Here is a 22,287-nt window from a genome sequence, read left to right as displayed (position 1 = left end):
TTATTATCACGTATTTTAGAAAGCTTGTAAATTATACCGTAAATTATACTTTAATAAACCAATATACTACTGTATCGGCAATTGGCCTAGTGGGAGTGCCATGCTGTTGCTTTCGGGCTTCAGCCAATCGGGCAGGCACGACCGGGGCAGTACCACTGTCTCACAGAAAACCGGCGTGAAGTGATGCAATAGGTTCATCTTATTGTACTCGCGTTTCGTGCGGTGAGTGAGACTCCCGGAGCCCATCAATTCCCCCCTCCCCCAGAATATGAAGATGCAGTTTAAACAGAGATTAACCCAGGGGGGTACCACACGTTTCCGCTGTGGAGAATCCCCCTCTGAGCGTCCATCATCGGAACAATCAGTATTCGGTGGTGGATGCACAGGCTGCCCTTCGTATTCTGGGGTGGGCAAAAACTGCTCAAAAAACTATAAGTTTCAATCTCGGGGCAAACGGAAGAATTTACCGAAGGCATCCCCTTCCACGCTCTCAGTGGACTTTACCAATGTTAGGGGGCTCAACTCTAATCTTAACGCGGTTCACATTCACCTCGAAACTGCGAAGCCGGCCTTATTCTTCCTTACTGAGACTCAGATATCCTTCCCGGCTGATACTTCCTACCTCTCCTACCCGGGGTACAAATTGGAACATTCATTTGTGCCGCGGGCGGGAGTTTGCGTGTACGTCAGAGAGGATATCTGTTCTCGTCGCCTCGGGTCGCTTGAAGGAAGGGACCTATCTAGCCTCTGGCTGCGCGTAGACTGCGATGACCATCCGCGATTCTACGCATGCCTGTATAGGTCCCATAGCGGAAATACCGAAACTGAGCGACTCATTGAGCACATCCAAATGGCTACAGATTCCCTGCTCGAAGGGGTTCCTACCGCTGAAATCGTGATACTTGGCGATTTTAACGCTCACCATGCCGATTGGCTCGGTTCGGAAACCACCGATCACGCGGGAAGATCCTTTCACGACTTTGCTTTAGCTTACGACCTGTCACAAATGGTCCCTGCGATTACGCGAATACCAGATGTGGATGGTCATAAACCCTCTTTGTTGGACCTTCTGCTGACCTCACATCCGGAGACCTATCAAGTCTCTGTTGACCCGTTGGGTTCATCGGATCATTGTGTGGTCCGGAGTACTGTGCCTACTACGCGCCCTCCTCGGCCCCGTTTTTCGGGTTGTCGTCGTATTTGGCACTATCGGTCAGCAGATTGGGATGGGATGCGGTCTTTCTTTGCGTCCTACCCTTGGGGGCCTATGTGCTTTTCGTCGGAAGCTCCAGATTCCGTCGCTGCCTCTGTCGCCGAAGTGGTTCTGCAGGGCATGGAACTTTTTATTCCATTCTCTGCGGTGCCGATCGGTGGCAGGTCACAGCCCTGGTTTAAGCGTTCTTGCAAGGCGGCATCGCGTCGAAAGCTAGAATGCTTTAATGCATGGGCGGAAGCGGCGATATCTCGTGATGCCAATACCAGCGAACATAAAAAAGCATATAACTCAGCTTCCAGTTCCTTCAAACGGGAAATCGCTAAGGCAAAGTCAGAGCACATCGCCAGATTTGGCGAGAGATTGGCCCAACTCCCTTCTGGGACCCGAGCCTTCTGGTCTCTCGCCAAAGCTGTACAAGGGAATTTTTGTCAGCCATCGATACCACCGCTGCACAGAGAGGATGACTCGCTCGCCCACACTGCGAAGGAGAAGGCCGACCTCTTGGGCTGTCTCTTTGCGTCCAACTCGACTTTGGATGACCGGGGGAGATCACCACCGGCGATTTCGCGGTGTGATAACTCAATGCCGGAAATCACATTCCAGCAACGTGCTGTTCGCAGAGCACTATCTTCCTTGGACATTCATAAGTCGAGCGGGCCGGATGGTATCCCTCCAATTGTGCTGCGTACATGTGCTCCTGAGTTGGCTCCGGTCCTGACGCGCCTTTTCCGGTACCTGTACTCGCTCGGCACTGTCCCGAAGTGCTGGAAGACCGCTTCGATACATCCGATCCCTAAAAAAGGCGATCGCACTGATCCATCCAACTATCGCCCAATCGCAATAACCTCCTTGTTCTCCAAAATAATGGAATCCATTATTAATGGCCAGCTCTTGAGTTATCTAGAGGGCCACCAGCTGATTAGCGATTATCAGTACGGCTTTCGTCGTGGTCGTTCAGCTGGTGACCTTCTAGTATACCTTACTCATAGATGGGCAGAGGCAATTGAGTCCAAGGGGGAGGCACTAGCGGTTAGTTTGGACATAGCGAAAGCCTTCGATCGGGTGTGGCACAAAGCACTGCTCTCGAAGCTACCAGCCTACGGGCTTCCTGAGAAATTATGCGACTGGATCTCCAGCTTTCTAGCCGATCGGAGCATCAAGGTCGTCGTCGACGGAGCATGTTCCGACCTTAAACCCGTGAATGCCCTGAAATGGTCCCACAAGGCTGTGTTCTGTCCCCGACCCTGTTTCTTCTGCATATCAATGACATGTTGCAACTTAGCAACATTCATTGCTATGCGGACGACAGCACTGGGGATACTCTTTACACTGGCCGGGCAGGTATTTATCGGGCAGTTGTCGATGAGTACCGGAACAAACTTGTGTCTGAAGTCGAAACTCTTTTACGTGGAGTCTCGGACTGGGGTAGACTAAACCTAGTCCAATTTAACCCCAAGTAGACACAAGTTTGCGCGTTTTCCGCGAAAAAATACCCTTTGTCGCTACTCCTCTTTTCGAAAACACTCTTCTTGAAGCCACAGCCAGCATCGGAATACTTGGCGTTGACATATCGAACGACGTTCAGTTTCGCGGTCATTTGGAGGGAAAGGCTAAATTAGCCTCCAAAAAGCTTGGTGTGCTCAGCAAGGCGAGACGGTACTTCACTCCGGGCCACCGCTTGCAACTCTATAAAGCGCAAATACGGCCCCACATGGAATACTGTTCTCACCTCTGGGCGGGGGCTCCCCAGTACCAGCTCCTTCCACTTGACCGTATCCAACGAAGAGCGGTTCGAATCGTTGATGACCAATCCCTCTCCGAGCGGCTCGATCCTTTGGCGTTGCGTAGAGATGTGGGGTCACTCTGCATCTTCTACCGCATTTACCATGGAGAGTGTTCAGAGGAGTTGTTCGGATTAATACCTGCAGCTGAGTTTCAGCATCGGACGTCGAGGCAAAATACAAAATTCCACCCGTATCACCTCGACGTCCGACGTTCCACGACTGAGCGTTTCTCAAGGCAATTTTTGCCGCGCACCACCGCTATGTGGAACCAGCTGCCCACTGAAGTATTTCCGAACCAATTCGACTTAGGGTCCTTCAAGAAAAGAGCGTACAAATTCTTAAAAGGCCGGCAACGCACTCGCGAGCCCTCTGGCATTGAGAGTGTCCATGGGCGACGGTATCACTTAACATCAGGTGAGCCTCCTGCCCGTTTGCCCCCTATTTTATAAAAAAAAAAAAAAAAAATTGGAATGTCAAAAAATACAAGTTGATAACCCTAAAACTGACTTGTAATTCATTTGCGCTCCGATTTCACAAACTCAACGGCTGATGCAAATCAAACGATATTGCACGTTCGATTTATCCATAATTTTGTTTGCTTTATCACGGACTTTAAACACAATAAACAGGCGAGCTGCTTGATTTTGTAAGACTGACATATTTCGAAGTCCTTTTGTCAATTCAAACTCTCAGTCACTATATTATTTTTTATAACTATTGTCATTGGGAAAGTTATAGAAATAAATCTAGAATTAGAATCTATTAATATTTCGTTTGCGTTTAGTATATTTAAGAATCAGGTTGATTTCCCCAAGCTTTTAGCTAAATTTATATTGTTTGTCCACCTTTAGATACCCAGGAATCCCATCACCTTATTTGACCGTTATCCAGATTGAGCAATCTGATAAACCGGCTAGGTAACTCGATACTTGCTCCCCTTACACTTTAAATTCAATTATAATATATATATAATATAAAGACTAACTTTATATTTTTTTATCTATTCGTGTCTTTTGTTTGCCTTTACGTGCTAGTCGCATTAAATTCTTTCTTGCCCATGTATAAGTGTGCCAAGCGTTGGCAAGCTATTGTAAAATAAACTGCAAGAAACATACTATTTTTGATCTGTATGTTCTAATGTATCTCCAGAGACGTGACCTTTTTTAATTAATAGGAGGCAAACGGACAGGACGCTCACCTGATGTTAAGTGATGTCGCCCATGGACACTCACATTGCCAGAGGGCCAAGTGCGTTGCCCTCCTATTAAGAATTGGTACGCTCTTATTGAAGGACCCTAAGTCGAATTAGTTCGGAAACGCCTCAGTGGGCAGCTGGTTCCACATAGTGTAACTTCCATAATTAACGCTCAGTTTGACCGCTTACTTTACTAACCTAAATGTAATTACATTGTAGTTATAACAAAAACTAGGTTTAAAAAGTAGTAAACAAAATTGGGGTTAACAATTCCTCCGAAATTTTAATATATAGAGTTGTTTACAATCCTATTCAATAAAACATTAGGAAGAAAGGCTGTATTTACCTGTCAGAAAGCCTGTGCGGACCTTGCAACCACATTTAAGAGAATCTAAGCTCTACTGCATTACAATACACACTAATTTCCAAAGCTCTTTTAACACGATTACAACGCGGATATGGACAGCTTTTTGAAAGCATACTTGCTTACCTTCAAGTTTTGTTTATGGTAAATCGAACCGTAATTCATGCACATAGAAGCGCCATTACCGTGAATATGTAGATAGGTCAGACATATGGGTAAGATATTTAAACTGCCGTCAGGATATCCTACAGAGATTGGAGGAATGTCAAAGTTGTAATTATATGGAAGTTGATACCCATATGATGCGGCATTATTTTTTCATATATCCATACAATATATGTATGGATCCACTCGCATCTGTAACAAGAATATATAATAGTATAGGGATATATTTTATTATCTAAAACATTTGATCATGTTGTTTTGACAAATTTTGTCTAAAACATATCTAACAAGATAATATCTACCATAAGCGTTATTTTAACAAATATAACGAGCCATACACGTGCGATTGGATGCCCAACTTTTGAGATCATCTAGTGGACATTTGCAAGAAAGTATATGCAAGAATGGGATGTGTGCTTCGAGGGGTTACAACGTTTACTAATACGCCATCTAAAGTTTGTACAACGCTTTGGTTAGAAGTATGTTAGTGTGACTCGTCTGTTTGGGCATGAAGCTAAATACTGCCTTATGTTGAAGAGCATACAGAATATAATTACACGATGCCTTAACAACAGACTGTATGGCGTCTATCCCCATTATCTTTTAATGTACAGAACATTATTTGTCTTATGGATGGTACAATAAATTGCAAACCAGACTGGACTTACAGTTGTCTTATATGTGCTGAAAGTCTTGTGGGGGGTGGTGAGCAACCCAGGCCAAGGTTATCTGCGATACCAAGGGCCAGAACCAGTCTTTTGTCAAAGACTTTGCGCTTACTGAATGCTGTCTCCGGCACCTTCAACATCTTATGGCTTTTTAATGCCTTTGTAGGTGACAAATTACATTAAACCATTACCTCGATATAGCTAAAGGTTGAAGTCGGACTTCGGGTTAATCTTTCTTTTATTTAATAGGGGGCAAAGGGGCAGGAGGCTCTCCTGCTTTTAAGTGATACCGCCCATAGACACTCACATTGCCAACGGACTCGTAAGTGGGATAGGGTCAAATTTGTTCGAAAATACAAAAGTCAGTGGTTAGACTTTTGGAAGAACCTTATGGTTGCAGGAAACGCAGAATATGCTTCCACCACAGTTACATTCATATATATATTTTATGTCCATAGGTGGTTTGTTACTACACCAACTGGTCGCAGTATCGTACGAAGCTCGGGAAATTTACACCAGAAGACATTCAGCCAGACCTCTGCACCCACATGATCTTTGCTTTCGGATGGATGAAGAAGGGGAAACTCAGTTCTTTCGAATCCAACGATGAGACTAAAGATGGAAAAACTGGATTGTATGATAGGATTAATGCTTTGAAGAAGGCCAATCCAAAACTGAAGACTTTGCTTGCTATTGGTAAGTTGCTTAGTTATTATTTTATTTTATTAACACTTCGTTACATTACAATATAAAAAAATTGAACATAATTAAATCAAAAGGAGGGCAACTGGCGGCCTTATCGCTTTCGAGGGATCTCTTCCAGGCAACCACACAAGGATATTGTGGTGTCCTGTGATATCCCAAAAAAGCTAATACGAATTTTATTAATTTGAACCTTTTTTATATAGTGGATGAGCCTTTTGTTTAACCGTAAAACGAAGCTCCAGCTCCAGTTTTAAAAGTCTAATAGCTACTACTTTGTACAGGAAAGCATATATTCACGACGATACAAATAAACCTGCCATAACATTTATTCTTGACAGTATAATAAAATATATAATCACTTCGTCATGCCAACATCAAACAATAATTAGAATCAACACTTCCACTTGTCCAGCCATGTAGAAATAATTCACCTTGTACAAAAACCGACCGGAAATATTCCGGAAACTCTCGAATTCAAATGAAAATAATTGATTCACAATACCGTTTTTGTTTGACTGATAATACGCTTAATAAAGGCAATTATTGCAAACACGCGATTTACGTAAACGTGTTGTATATTTTAATTATATTTTTATATGATTCTAAAATAATATTTATTAAGTAATCTTAGGGAAATGTAAAGTCCATAGCCCAATATGAGCAGATATATTTTTGTATGTTACATTTTCGTTCTTAACGTGATAATCTAAAGTGATTGACACATTTTATGACAGAACACTTCAACTAAAATATACTCTGTATTTTAATTTGCAAGTTTAACAACTGACAATATTGACAGTGATACAATTGTCTTGCTGTGTTGAGAAATGTAATTCTAAATATTAATCGGCTATTAATTTTACTAAATTAGATTCAAAATCTACAAATTTAATAGATAAATACATCACAATATAGACATGAATACGCCAAGTAGAAAGTGACATTATGCGCAATGTTTTGTTTAACGAGACAACCTGACAATTCCACTTACATAAGATTAATTGCTTGACATACCACACTCGTTATATAAAAAACTTTCTACCGCAACCCTAGAGCACTTCCTGACATATTATTACAGATATGTCATAATAAAATATTTGGGAAATGAAATAAACTAATAGTGACTATTATTATTTACTTAAATTCTGTTTACATAATTATTGACTTAAGCTTTAAAATACACGGTGGGCCTTATTAGTTACAATAGTTACATGGCTACAACCATTTTAGGTTTCCATGTTGGGTTTTATCCTGACACACGCCATCGACTTTTTGGGTCTAAGGTAAGCCGGTTTACTCACGATGGTTTCCTTTACCGTACAAGCAAGTGTGAAATGGTCAGTAAGAAAGTCAATTGGTGTACAGCCGCGCATTGAACCTACGACCTCAGGGATGAGTCGCTCGTTGACGCCACTAGGTCAACATTACTGCTGTTACCATGGTTAGCAATTTTTTAATACATCTCTCGACGGTGTGTTTCTGTATCGCTTAGTATCAGATGAGCCTCGTAATCATAGTAAAAACATACTAAAACTATGATATAAAATTCCATCACTAGTACCCCAGTTCCCACGAACAAGCAATTTCACTTATTTAACAGTATCAATAAAAACTATGTATGCAACAATATGAACTATGTAATCAGATTGTGAAAATGTATTGTTAATACTTAATCAATTTTCTCAGGCGTAGGAAAAATTCCTTTGCAATGTGAATATTTGGTTCAATTATTAATCACATATTTAACATAGAAATATACTATGTCAAAACTTATATATGATATTAAAGCGAATTTATTACGTTATCCACATAAATTTAACTTTTCAAATGCTATAAAGCAGTCATGATCAGTTAACGCCATCTGTTGTCGCAATGATATCGATTCAATTGACCAAAATTATCTTGCAAAAATAAAAAATTTCGTTAGATCTACAGATATATTGTTTATAACAGAATCGTTCTAAACAGACTAAACTAACTTTAAAAATAAAGATGGGCAATTTATTTTTAGTTCACAATAAAGAAATAAAAGGAGGGTAGAGCGGCATTATGACAGTTGTACGTATTAATCTTTTGTACTTCAATAATATTTAAAATTACACGAAATTAATTTAATGTGTTAAAGTATTCTTAAATAGTCTACCAATTTAATCAACATAAACTAAGATATTAATAATAAATTTCGACAATATCTGCTACCTACATGTAAAAAATACTTCACCTACAAATGTCTTACCCTACATATGTCGAATTCGAGTTCAAAACACCGTAGTTGTTTGTATTTTAGTAGTGTCTCCATAGTGAAGAACAAGGACATGTGATGAACGAACCGGCATAGGCCTAGATGTCGATGAGGAAAACGCAAAAGTTTGCGAAGCGAGTTAGCGAGACCGACGACATCAATGACGCTTTGAATGAAATAGTGTCCATAGGCTGCGATGACTGCTCTGTTTGGGTATCCAGTAACTAACTAACCAGTAATAACTACCTTAATATTTCCGTCTTCAATTCAAAGAACTGGTTGTAATATTAGATACAATACTGTTATTGATAACGTCATGTATGATGACGCGTAATTGTGGCTCCTGAGTTCCTTTTGGTACTTTAAGAGTAATTATTTTCAACAAATGTCTTTATTTATCATTAAATTAACAGAAAACCTTTCTTCCCAGGTGGCTGGTCCTTCGGTACTCAGAAATTCAAGGAGATGTCAGCGACCCGGTACTCCAGACAGACGTTCATCTACTCAGCTATCCCGTACCTCCGGGACAGGAACTTCGATGGGCTGGACGTGGACTGGGAGTACCCCAAGGGTAGTGATGATAAGAAGAACTTTGTGCTGTTCTTGAAAGGTAAGGTTCATACTAAAACAAAGTATAAGGGTTCTTCATCTTTTTAAACTGTTATATTCTTATATATTGCAACAATAATATGAAATTGTAAGTGTTATGTAGAAATTATTTTATCAAGTACCGTCAATGTGTTAAAGGTTTGAGACTAGCTGCCCACGACACAGGGAATCCTAGTGTGGGTACTTTCTTTTTTAACTAAATATTTTTTTAATAGTGAGGTTTTTTCTTTATAATTTACGTAATAGACAAGAACTTGAAGTAATACGACAATTATGACGCATTGTTGTGCATTTATGACAACGCGAGATCTCCTTTGCCTTATACTTACGGTACATATTTTTCTTGATATTGACGGTAAATAAATATTAATCATTATGAGGGGAATAATGTCAAGTCATGCAGGCTAACTTAATAATTTATTGAAATGTCTTGATAAATGTATACTAGTATCCAGAAAATAGAGTTGTAGGCTAAAATAACAGTTTTCTATTGAAATAACTATACAGAAATATTGCACGCTTGCAACATCGATAGACTGCCAGTGGTTGCACCTGCTGCCATAGTGATGGGTTTATTTTTATCGACAAAACATTTGTTGATTTTTTTTATTGTTTCTATTTCTTAAACATTATTTTTAATACTAGTACGTTAAGAACTTTAATGTGTGGCCTGGTAATTGTTTTTTCATATTTAATTCCTGGTATTTTTGTTAATGAAAAAAGGTCAAATAATGTTAATATGTCATCTTGAGTATACGCAAAGAAGAAACTAATTATATTATTCTCCTGATTTGTGTTATTGTGAAGTAAATAAGTGTTATTATTATTATTATAAAAAAGCTATAATTTTACGAACTGTGTTGGGCTAGTGGCTCGAGCGTTCGACTGAAACCTTCGATCGTGCGTTCGTTTCCCATAAAAGTAAACTTTATTTATAAATGCGCACTTAACACTTTCTCGAGGCATATTGTAAGGAAACCAGAAGTCGACAGCGTGTGTCAGCCACAGGCTCATCACACACTTACCTATTCAAAATTAACAGATCAAACAGATACAGAAATCTGAGGCCTACACATGGTAGCTACTGGCTTTGTATGTATGATTATATGCACACCTTACCTCTGTTCATGTCACAATAATATATCGATAAATTATTTACAACACAGAATTCTAGTTCGAACTAACCTAATTTTTACATACCTGTATTCGATTATATCTGCAACGTGTACATCACTAGCGAGGGTCAAAGCGGACTTAATCAAATATTTTATCGATAGCTGCATCTGACGTCAGCACTGCGTCTTCCTTACATAATTCTATTTCCGATCAAAAAGCAACGATCGTAAAATCGATAAAAGGGTCGCGCTCACCTGACACAGCCATTAGTGGTGATCCATTTCATCCATCCATCCATCCATCGATATCGATAAATTAAATACAAAATTCACTACAAAAGGAAGTATAAGAATTTGTCTATACACATGTTAAAAGTATACACAAAGCTAAAATGATATTTTCATGACCATACAAAAAGGCAACTTACTAAACTTTTTGAGGCACTCTCTGGACCACCTCTTTGTGGAACCAGCTGCCAGTAGAGGTATTTCCGAATACGACTTAGGGGCTTTCAAGAAAAGAGCGTACCATTTCCTGAAAGGTGAACACTTGCTAGCCCCCGGCGTTGCAGGTGTCCATGAATCCCTTTATTTAAAGTAAACAGCCTGGTAGTTGACCTCCTGACCCACCAAAAAACGCAGAATTTTAAATCCCGATGAGTCAAAGTAATAACGAAACATTCTAGTTTTAATAAAAACTGGGTCCTGGCAAATTTCTTTAATGTTTTATCTAATAATTGGTCAACAGATGCAATACAAAGACAAACATATATACTGTTTATATATATATATATATAGACGCTTATTTTTAAATATATAACTGGGGGAAATAAGCCTCATCTGATACGTGATATCGCCCGCCACCCATAGACTCACACTGTCAGAAGGCTTCTCATTTCTTTCCATTAGCCACTGTCAAGCTCTGTGTTGCTGATTATAGTAATAATAATAATCGTTTATTTGCTAATATAGTGGTACAGTGGTTAGATCAGTCGACTACAAAAATTTGCACAATCAGCCATATAAGGCATGCAAATGTCATATAAATGTTTACAATGTCTTATTAAGAACATAAAATAATTTCCAAGTTAAATTATTTAAAATCGGTGTCAAATCTATGGTCCAAATACTCGCCTACGCAATAAAGGCACTTTGCCTAAAATTTTAATGACCTTCCCCTTTGAAATGTATAACTACACTATATTAACTTAGATTTCATTTAAATTTAGACTAATTATCGTAGTGTATATCACATTTCCATTAAATCTAAAACCCTCTACAGTAATTCTGTAGTCAATTTTCGTATATTTGCACAAGGCGTGTTCGTTAAAGACAAGGGTCAATCTTATCGAAACACAGCACACGTTGCGTAAGTCCTGTCACGAAGCCTCGTACTGTAAGGTTTCTTCATATGACTTGCAGTTTGAATGCCACAATCATCATTATAAGTATTTGCTCATGTATCATCAGATTCATACCATTCAAACTTTGCACAATTGCTTTAAGATGAACAAAAGATCGGTTCACAAAAACTTTTGTAAATGTTAACGTCCCATATTAAAATCTAACCTTAACCATCAAATATACAGTATTTACAATATGCTTAACCTACATAGTAATAATAAAAATATACACAAGTAGCATTTCATACCAAAGCCCGTTTCATATTAGTTTTATTTAACCAAAAACTACTGAAAATCTACTACGGTTTTTATTTTTTTATATTTCTCTTTTGATTACACAACAAAACCGTATCAAAGGGTGGGTATGATAATAATAATAAACACTATACGCAAAAAATTAATAAACAAAAATAATAAAGGATACACACGTGTCTATTTATTACGATCAGGCAGACGCCGCAGAACAGAACTTTGTTTTTTAATATGTAATAATGATAGGGGAGAATATTTATTTTTTAATTAGTCTTTTAATATAAGCTCTAAGCACTGTATTTCAACAATGTTTGTTATCATTTAAAAGTCTTCTAAATCTCTAGACGGTGATTTTCAAATTCGCCAATATTAACGCAGCTATTCTAACGATGCCTTAACATAATTATGTCATTTCGAAACATATTACAAACTTGAAAGACAACAAACATAGGGAACCTGATTACACACTAATTATTATACATTATTTCTAATTATTCAAACAATTTATAACCCCGTAAATGTATAAATGCATAATTAATCATTATACATTCGTTAAACAGGTGTAAGGATGTCGTTATTTTTAAATTCTTTTTAATTCATTAGACACCTGTAATTACATTAATAAAAAAATCCAATAATGAAATTTAAATCTTTGTTTATATTAATTTTAATTCCAATTTAAAATAACGTGAACATTTTTAACAATTTACCTTATGAAATTCTTAATATCTTTAATAACTTAAGTATAAATGAACGACTCTGAGTAAGATGCGTTTTTGGCTGTTTCAATTAAGAATTTATAACTCGTTACAGAATTGTTGTGAAAACTTAAATTAACTTAACCCGCAATACCATTGCTAGAATTCTGATTCATTAATTTATTTCAAATACTTAATCGTATTTCCGTGCAAATCCTTATAAATGATAAACAAAAAAATATTATAATTAACTTATAAGCCGGTTTCCTTCAAGTTATGGATGTCACCACGCACATACATATTAATAATAACGTTCACGAGTACTAGAAGCGAGCATTTGGCATATATCGCTATTGCGGCATGTTGTCTTTCGCCAACCACATATAATTCAATATACAAAATAGTCATAATATATGAAACACCTGTGGTCTTAAACTATTATTCATGCTGCCATAACTGGCGTCCTTCTCGCACAGTCTGAACCAGATGTTAGCTAGTCTTAAACTGTTTTAATTGCGTAAAGTGACATCTAAGTTTAGACAATTACATACATGTAATAGATACATTATAACAATATAAAACAGTGTAGGCCTAGTGGCTTAAGCGAGTGACATGACAGACGAGACACAGTGAATGAAATGTACTTTCTTTGTGCGCATTAAGCTTCTACGGCGCAGGCAAACACCGTGAGGAAAACGGCATATCTGACACAGAAGGTTCATGATCACCTTGTCTATAAACATAAAATAAGTACGCTTAAAAAAGAACTTAATGACAAGGGACGAAAGGGAATGCTTAGGTGGTTTGACCAGTTTGAGTAGGATATACAAGGCAATCATGGATTGTACACTCGGATTGGAGAGTCGTCCATACTTTGAAAAAATCCACCACTTAGTAGAGAATGCATGTTAAACGTCATGAAAATGGTTACGTCAGGAACATACAAAGTGTGTAATACAAATACATAAAAGCAATAAAAATGATTGAAGAAACCGATGCAATCTGCGGCCAAAATTAAGGGTTGTAGCGTCATTTGACATTATTAACAATATTAGGACCAAGGATTGACCAAATTAAGATAACAGTAAGTGATACATGGCAGAGAGTGGTACAGTGCAGACTGGAGTGGCGGGATTTGGAGGGGACCTTTCGTAAAAACGGGCACACAGATACCCAAAAGCCATGAGATTAAAATATAAATATGTTTACGTGTAAAAGTGTCTGAAGTAAAAGGCTATTATTAACAATATTATACATTTTAATTATCACGCATAAATGAACGTAGAATCCATCGTTTAAATGAGTTAAAAGTGTGCGTACGCAGGTCTGCGCCATGATTGTCGAGCTTGACGCGGGGACTGTGGATCTATACTAAAAGCCTTATGCTACTCAGAGGGGTAGTCAGTCACTCCGTGAATCGCTCAGCAGCCTCCTTCAACATTACATGCTTACAGAAGGAGACAGTTGCAACTCAGGCCTCCTCCCTTCCTAGCATAGCCAAGCTTTAACACTGGCTAACTAGCTTTATTATGACAAATATGTAATGTATGTCAGTAACGCCGCGTTAGGATATTATATACATATCATAACCAAATATTATGGCTTTCCGCGAACAGTATTATTAATTAGGTATACTGACTGTGCTTTTTATTAATCCGTGAAATACGCATAATTGCCATGATACGAGACATTACTTATAAACTTTGTTATTAAGAGAATTAGACATTTGGATAAATGACATGAAAAATTGTTCATTTTTAATTCTTTACCGGGCCGGTAAATAAAACTATTAAGTGATGGCGCTCGACCTTATAATGATTATTTAAAGTTGCGCCTAGTATAAAACTTGCGCAATGGCGCAACAGGCAAAAACTAGCAGCAATATATTTTTCTAGAACTAAAATTTGATTAGAGAATATTCAGTTGTGGTTTTGTAAGTTCTATTTAATTTTAATATATTTGTTATAAGGCTAAAACATCTGATTAATTTGCAACTTATTTATATATTTTGATCTATAATTACCTGCAAATATTATAACACTTTAGATTATAATTATACAAAAAAATTCTGATTTAACTAGAACTTAGATAAAATTGTTGTCATCTTTCGCGTGCCCTATGCAGGCAGGCATGTATTTATTAATTTTAAAAAATGCTTAATAATTAATCAAATTTAAAACTGGGGATTATTTACTTACCGCCTTGGACATAGTCGCTGGTTATAATCTCCGGAATTATCAAGATATGATAAAAAAGGCTTGTATACTTTTAACTTTTCAATTCTCTTTTGACATAACAAAAGGCGTAAAAATATAACAGATAATGAGCAGATACACAAGATATTTTATTTTTATTTCCCACGAACATGTTCGTGATCATGTTCAAGTGAAATAATATACATACATTCCCACACACACATACATTGTTGCCAGCTAATTATATCAAAATTTTATTCAAATTGTTCAATTAGTTTCTTTTGATGTATGTTTTTAAAATAATTAACACTTCTGTAAGAGTCTTGTCAGAAATGTGTCAGGTTCTCAGTCAGGAATGAACCAGCGTCATCTTAAAATTACAGTAATTGGTTTAATCAATTAACATCATTATTATTCTCTAACAACTACTGAAAAAAAGAAGTATTGTGCACGCAGTAGTTGACGAGAACCCACGAGATGAGACGGCGATATTAAATCAACTTTTGGCTACAAATGGAGAAGAGCAGCGCGAGACAGATCACTGGTAAAAAACCGACGTCTCGTCATTTTCTTAAACCAATCAAATCAGTTGTGGTTTCTCAAGGCAGATTTATCCACGCACCACCACTATATGAAACCAGCTCTTAAAAGGCCGGCAACGCACTTGCGAGCCTTCTGGCAATGTGTCCATGGACGACGGTCTCACTTAACATCAGATGAGCCTCCTATTACATAAAAGCAAATTTAGTTCAGTGTAAACGGGCTAATCATCAAGTATTAAAAGTAGTAAGCGACACCGAGGCCAAAACTAGTCGCTCATTCCCTCACACAACCTTGTTTAACAAAGAATTAATCATGAGACAGCTAGTTAAGTTAATACCTTGTTCGGAACTTAGTTCTCGAAACTAGTATTTGGGGCTCGACTACACGAGTCTAAAGCTTTGCACTTGCAAGTTGTTGAGGCTGCTTATTCTAGAAATGGCTTTTTATTAATTAAATATATAAAATAATTAAATAATATATAAATTGTATGAACTTTAACTTCTTGAAATTAATTTATTTGTATGATTCTCTGTAACTTACATTTGCAATTATATTTTTTTAACAATATAAGGTTATATGGCAATATATGGATACTATGTCACTCTTACTTATATAGTATTAACTCTATATGTTCACCTGATTCATGGTTCAAAATGGTTTATACAATATTTTGTATACATTGATTGGAAAATTATATGTAAAGACCATATATGTTAAATGCGCACATCTATGACAAAAACAGGCGCATGGTGTTATAAAAAACAATGCAGCAGATAACTAAATTATTATGTAGATTCATGGTCAAATATTTACAAATAATGCAAAAACTAAATAATTAACATACATAAACAATACGTGAGTTACGTCAAAGTTAACCTAACCTATATGGCTAGATTAACAACCAGTTGATTTTGTCTAGTTTGATTGTCCTATGAAGGACCAGCATGTTTCCAAGCATTTTTATCTTGACTGTAATCGTCTAACTTGTTATATGCAATGTGTATTTGTTTTCTATCTACTATAAAGCAGCCCTCCGATGAACGATAAAGAAGCATAAAAATCCTTTGCCACAGTTGTCCAACAATGTAGAGGCTCATTAAAACAGTCAGCACATACGAAAAGCTTAATTATTCTCTATGATCAAAGCTGACGTCTTCACAAACAATTCGTATCAATCGCTTAAGTTCTAACAGTAAATGGGACCACGATTATCTGTCATTGCGATAAAAAATCATCGTAACATATGATCATGAAACAGATTCACAAACCCGAGGCACAGAAGACCACCTAAGAAGGTTGTAGCGCCACCAATTTATTTATTATTTGTTGAAGTGAAACGTCTTTATCGGCGTTGGAAAGAAATTTCCGTCACATTTTTTTATTTAATTAAATATGTTATAACGTTATCAAAGTACTAATTATTATGTTTCACTCAAATAATCATTAATAGAATGTAAATATTTCAATTTAAAATTTTAATTTCCTCTTCGTAAGTGTAACGAAGAGCAGTGTAAGAACAATGTTGGCCTAGTGGCTTCAGCGTGCGACTCTCATCCCTGAGGTCGTAGGTTCGATCCCCAGCTGTACACCAGTGGATATTCTTTCAATGTGCGCATTATCATAAGCTCGAATAGTGAAGGAAAACATCGTGAGGAAACCGGCTTGGCTTAGACCCAAAAAGTCGACGGCGTGCGTCAGGCACAGAAGGCTGATCACCTACTAGCCTATTAGTGTAACATATGATCATGACAGATACAGAAATCTGAGGCCAAGACCTAAAAAGGTTGCAGCGCATTGATTAATTTTTATTGTAACGGAATAATATCTCATACTAATCTGCGAAATAAAAAGCAACACAAATATGACTAACATTTGACGATTATAATAAATATGCAACAATACAAAATCACATCGACCCTGACATTTGCGAGATGAAGACTGTTTTGTTTTGCACGACTTCGTGGCCACATTATCACTTTGCACATCTTTATGTTTTATTGTTTTAGAAGATTTTTATTATATTTACAACAAATTAATATTCATGGCTATCGTGAATGATTTGTTTTAATATGAAATGGCTGTAATTTGCTTTTGTTAGGAGGACACTAGAATATGCATACACTGTTAAGCACACACCCCAATCTATAAGAAATACATTGAAGCAATAGAGAACATTCAAAGAAAGTTTTAAGTTTTTAGGATTTGCGACACTATAGTTATATACGTTCCTGCAAGTACTTTGGTATTGAATCCCTGGAATGTGGACGTAAACAATACGACCTGAAGTTTTTCCACGCTATTTATAACGGTTTAATTGACTGACCTGTCCAGTGGAGTAGGAATAGAGGGGCAGGGCTGGCAAAATGCCACGGGGCCCCCCACCCTAGAGGCTACGAACTAACAAAAAATGTTATTTTTATTTAATAGTAAATGTAGGCAGGTTTCCTCATGTTTCCTTCACCGAAAAGCTAGCGAATAGATGATGAATGCATTGACATATTATGTTCTATGGATGGATGCAATACGCATTGCTAACGTGGGGACTACAAACCATTCCCTCTCGCCTAAGGAGCTATTATTGTGACATATACAACGTGTAATTCAGTACACTGAAAATCTCGAAGTTTATCAAAATTAAACTGAGTACAACGTGACGATTTTTACTGATAGGGCCCCATCAAAAGTAATTGCCACGGGTACCGCGGCACACAGGGCTCCTCCAGTTTCTTGCACTCTGATCTAATCTGTCCCTCGCCACTCTTATCCAGACCAGGTACCCTTCATATATCATCCGGCCATATTTAGAGCTACTTCCAACTTTAAGATAAGCCTTCGGCCTAGGAGTCCATTCCTTGTCCACTCGCCTATTTTATCTCTTGTGACGTTGCTCCTTGAGTTTTGAAATGATACCAGTAGTATTAACTATTTCTTACATTATAGACAAAATATGTCGTGAATTTCATATCTATAAGTATAATATCACAAAACAGCTTTAACAACGAACGGAATTTATCGCCGCTCACTTATTTGGATGATCCTCTCACTAATCCTTTCAGCATTGAGCAAATAAACCAGCGTAATTTCAACACGAGGATATTGTATATTAACAATATTCCTAATGAATATAGTAATAGTATTAAAGTTGAGCGAGATAAGCACCAGCTCTACGGTCACCGGTACTACCTACCTGCCAACTTAAATAATTTATTAGCTTAATCTTTAATTGTTATTTCGTTTTAATCTCAATTTAAATTTCATTATTAACATTAATTGTTCTGTTGCGTTTTAGATATTCTATTGAAAACATATTTACAATTTGAGCAAATTCGCTTTTATTCTAAGGACAATACACGCATGAAACTACGGCGTGGTTCGTTTAGTTGTGATTGGTCCAACGATTTTCTGGAATTTAAACTCAAACTCAAAATAACTTTATTCATATAAGTTAACAAGTACACTTATGAACGTCAACAGAAAGAATGTTAAATTTACATTTACTGCCAGTTCGCAAGTTTATTCTGTCTTTTCTCCATCTTGATGGCTGGAAATCTTCCACAGTCCGTTTAAGAAGGCATTTTCTTTTGCTAACTAGCGAACTGTGGAATCGACTCCCGGTGGGGATCTTCCCTGAGAGATACGACCTCCAACTCTTCAAAATTCGAGCGTACTCCACCCTCAAAGGCCGGCAACGCACCCACTAAATGGGTGTCTATGGGCTGCGATGATTGCCCTTGGGCGTTCCGCAGGCTCGTTTGCCTCCCTATTATATAAAAAAAATATTAATCGCTAGGTTTTGAGTCATACAAATTGTTTGAACTGGAGCAAACTAATCTCAAGGATTAGGATCATTTATATTTTCGTCGAATTTATAAAAAGCTTCATGATGGGAGTAGAGATTGTCATTGTTGTGAGTTGACCAATCACAATAAAATGACACTATTTTTTTGTTTCACAATCCCACGGTTCTCTCTGGGTCTGAAGGATGATGGGTGATAATAGGTTTGGTATTTAAGCTACCTCGCAACTTTTGAATAACTCGCCTTGGTACCAAGACTTATGGCCGCACACTAAGCTCCACACGTGTGGGAATAGCAGCAAACACAATACCTAGTTGTGCCTCGCTCGTGTCTCATATCTCTAAATAATGTGTATTGTACATCACTGTATTTACCATAATCGAGAACCACTTTGTACATAAATACAGTTCTTGTGTAGCGTTTACACCGTAAACTGTGGCTGTCACTATTAAATACCTATGTCAAACTTCATCCAGAAAAATAGTTTGAGATCTCTTAAAATATATTTGGGTTTTATTGACGTCCTTAACTACGATCAAAAATAAAAATGAGTATGTTTCATAGTTATGTTTTGACGGAAAGTAGTCAGTACTAACCCAAATGATTATGTAACTGGGAATCAAACCCGCCCCAGTTTATACGTCATGTACCACTGAAACCTATTAATAAATTATCTGTTATTTCAGAGCTTAGAGAAGCTTTCGAAGCTGAAGCTCAGGAGGTGAAGAAGCCACGACTGCTGCTTACAGCTGCTGTACCAGTTGGCCCCGACAACATTAAGAGTGGATATGATGTCCCTGCTGTTGCTAGGTAAGATGACGCTAATGATTTTTTCAAGAAGTGGGCGTCAATAGGAATTCTTCACTAGAAGAGAGAGAGTGAATTGTTTGAATCGGCATCGGTGCCCTGTAACTCCCAATTACTATTCAATGTTCAATTTTTGTACCGCGCGGTTGGATAGTTTCGGAGTCAGCGCTCTTGATGGAAGAATGGTACATCCAAAAATGTCGGGATCCGTATTGGAAGTTACATTACGATCATTGATAATGGCTACAGTCAGATTCGTATTTTTAAATACGATTTTTTGAAAGCGTAAGATTATTTACATAACTCGATGTATGTTATGGCCAATTCTCAAAAGGCAATTTTGGGTTTTAAATATTAAATGCATTTTTGAGAATACTTCTTCTCAATTTGTTCAAGTTTTTGGTTTTCGCCTTCAGTAATGCTCACATTGTGAAATCATTTTTCTATTGGGAGTTACAGAGTCATTACGACCGTTGCAGTCGGATAGAGTCTTTTTCATATTCTTCAACGTAGAAATAGTAATAATTTAATCATAGCGAAAATATAAGCTTATTTAGATAACAAGATATATCAGTAAATTATTGTTAAGTACCGTTAACATGTCATAAGGAAGAGAATAGTTAGATCCTAGTACGGGAGCTCGTGCTCATAGTTTTTTTCATTTGTTTCTGGCAAGTATAAAATGCATTTCACAAATTTTTGGGATTTTTTTTGTTATCTATAATAATAATTATAATTGTGAAATCATTTAAGCATTCAATCGTTAAAATTTCTCACACACATTGTATTTCTATCATTGTTTATGTAGACAATCATATCTTCATTCATACAATTCACTTTTTTTGTATAATACTTTCAAGAATGATTCTCCTATTCTAACGACAATTTCGAACAGATTTCATTGGTTCAAGAAGATTTTTTTATTTTATCTTTTTTTATTCCGAATTTTGTATATTTTGCTACGTTTATACCGCTTTATTTTATTAAAAGAAAATTTTGAATTTGATCATGAATTAATAATTTCAGTAACAAAGAAGTAACAGTAGCAAGGATATTTATTTTAAATAGTTATAATTATTAATGAAACCAATTTTAGCTATCTGGACTTCATCAACGTCATGGCTTACGATTTCCACGGCAAGTGGGAGAAGGAGACTGGTCATAACGCACCACTATATTCTCCATCATCAGACTCTGAGTGGAGGAAGCAGCTCTCTGTGGACCACGCGTCTCATCTATGGGTCAAATTGGGAGCGCCTAAGGAAAAATTAATTATCGGTTAGTTTTCTATTTAGTAAGAAACAGAAGTTGTTTTTAGAGGAATAAGATATATAAATAGAGAATTTTAACATTTAGATACATATGATGAATTAAACTCAAATGTGGTGCTGAAATATGTATTTTAAGAAACAACCGTTCCTATTTTATTTGAAAACAATCACTTTTGTTCTTTTTCTTTTATAATCTAATGATTTTTTTTTTAATTAAAATTTAAACGACAAGCCAAAACTAGCGGCTTTTTAACAGATTAACAAATATAAATGAACATCAGTTAACACATAATAGATTATAATCTAAAGAATCTTATTTAAAAAAAAATTATATCTTTACATGTACTGGTATACTTACTATGACTAGGAACTTTGATAAAAAAATATTTAAAAAGTCGCTTAAACTGAACCTCATATCCTGAATTTTTTTTTTTCATATTTATTATGTTCATTAACTAGATTTATTTTCTATAAACTTAATACTTGTATTTTACGAGAGAAGGAATTACAAAGTTCGAAAACTAATCGGATCTTTTCGAATTATATGTCTTGTAACTATATGTTTCCTCATTAACCAAAGCAAAGTAATAATTCAATAATCTTGTACATGACACGTACAGGTTAAATATACAATTTAACAATCGTGGTCTTTGTCGAATGTCCAATATACCAGTATGTATTACATAAAATCACCCATACGCGTTTTGTACAGGTCCACGTCTACACAACTTAATTGAAAATAAATAATTACACCCAGTAATTCAATTATATCAGAATGTGATCCTTAAGGATCTTAGTTTGGTGTGTAGGTCATGCAAAGCCTTTGTCGAAAAGCCTACGCCGAGCCTTTGAAGGACGAGTCATAACTGCATACCAAAATGTTAGCCAAACTCTAGCAAGCATCTATTAACAATATACATTGACTATTAATTATGTGTATAGAATAATTAAGTATTGTAAACTGTCTCGCCATCCGTTTACTCTTTAGGTTTTTGTCTGATAAGATCCATAACAATCATGAAGATTATGGAGTATATAGTAGATATATAGAGTATATAGTACAAAGCATTTTATTCACTTTAGATGACAAAGATCACTTTTGAACAATGCAACTTAAAAACTAATTATAGTACCTTCAACTACAACTATTTTAAAAAATATATACTCTACACGAAAAGTACGCCTGTACTGTCTGTCTATTTGTGACTAAGTACAGTCACAAGTACTGAGGATACTGTTCCTACTGCCTCGATAAGTG

General features: G+C 36.7%; 1 protein-coding gene across 1 annotated transcript in view; it reads left to right on the top strand.

The window, feature by feature from the left end:
- The window catches only part of LOC123712637 (probable chitinase 10), a 90,431-nt gene that overhangs the window by 52,319 nt on the left and 15,825 nt on the right, over positions 1 to 22,287 (top strand). The window contains exons 4-7 of the mRNA XM_045665862.1: positions 5,851 to 6,088; positions 8,770 to 8,949; positions 19,638 to 19,761; positions 20,855 to 21,036. Coding sequence (XP_045521818.1) covers positions 5,851 to 6,088; positions 8,770 to 8,949; positions 19,638 to 19,761; positions 20,855 to 21,036 — 724 coding nt within the window. The remainder of the gene's footprint in view (positions 1 to 5,850; positions 6,089 to 8,769; positions 8,950 to 19,637; positions 19,762 to 20,854; positions 21,037 to 22,287) is intronic.

The sequence above is a fragment of the Pieris brassicae genome, chromosome 7 (assembly GCF_905147105.1).
Source record: "Pieris brassicae chromosome 7, ilPieBrab1.1, whole genome shotgun sequence".
Classification (NCBI taxonomy): Eukaryota; Metazoa; Arthropoda; class Insecta; order Lepidoptera; family Pieridae; genus Pieris; species Pieris brassicae.
The sequence above is the reverse complement of the archived record's forward strand: the minus strand, read 5'-3'. Positions and strand labels throughout refer to the sequence as shown.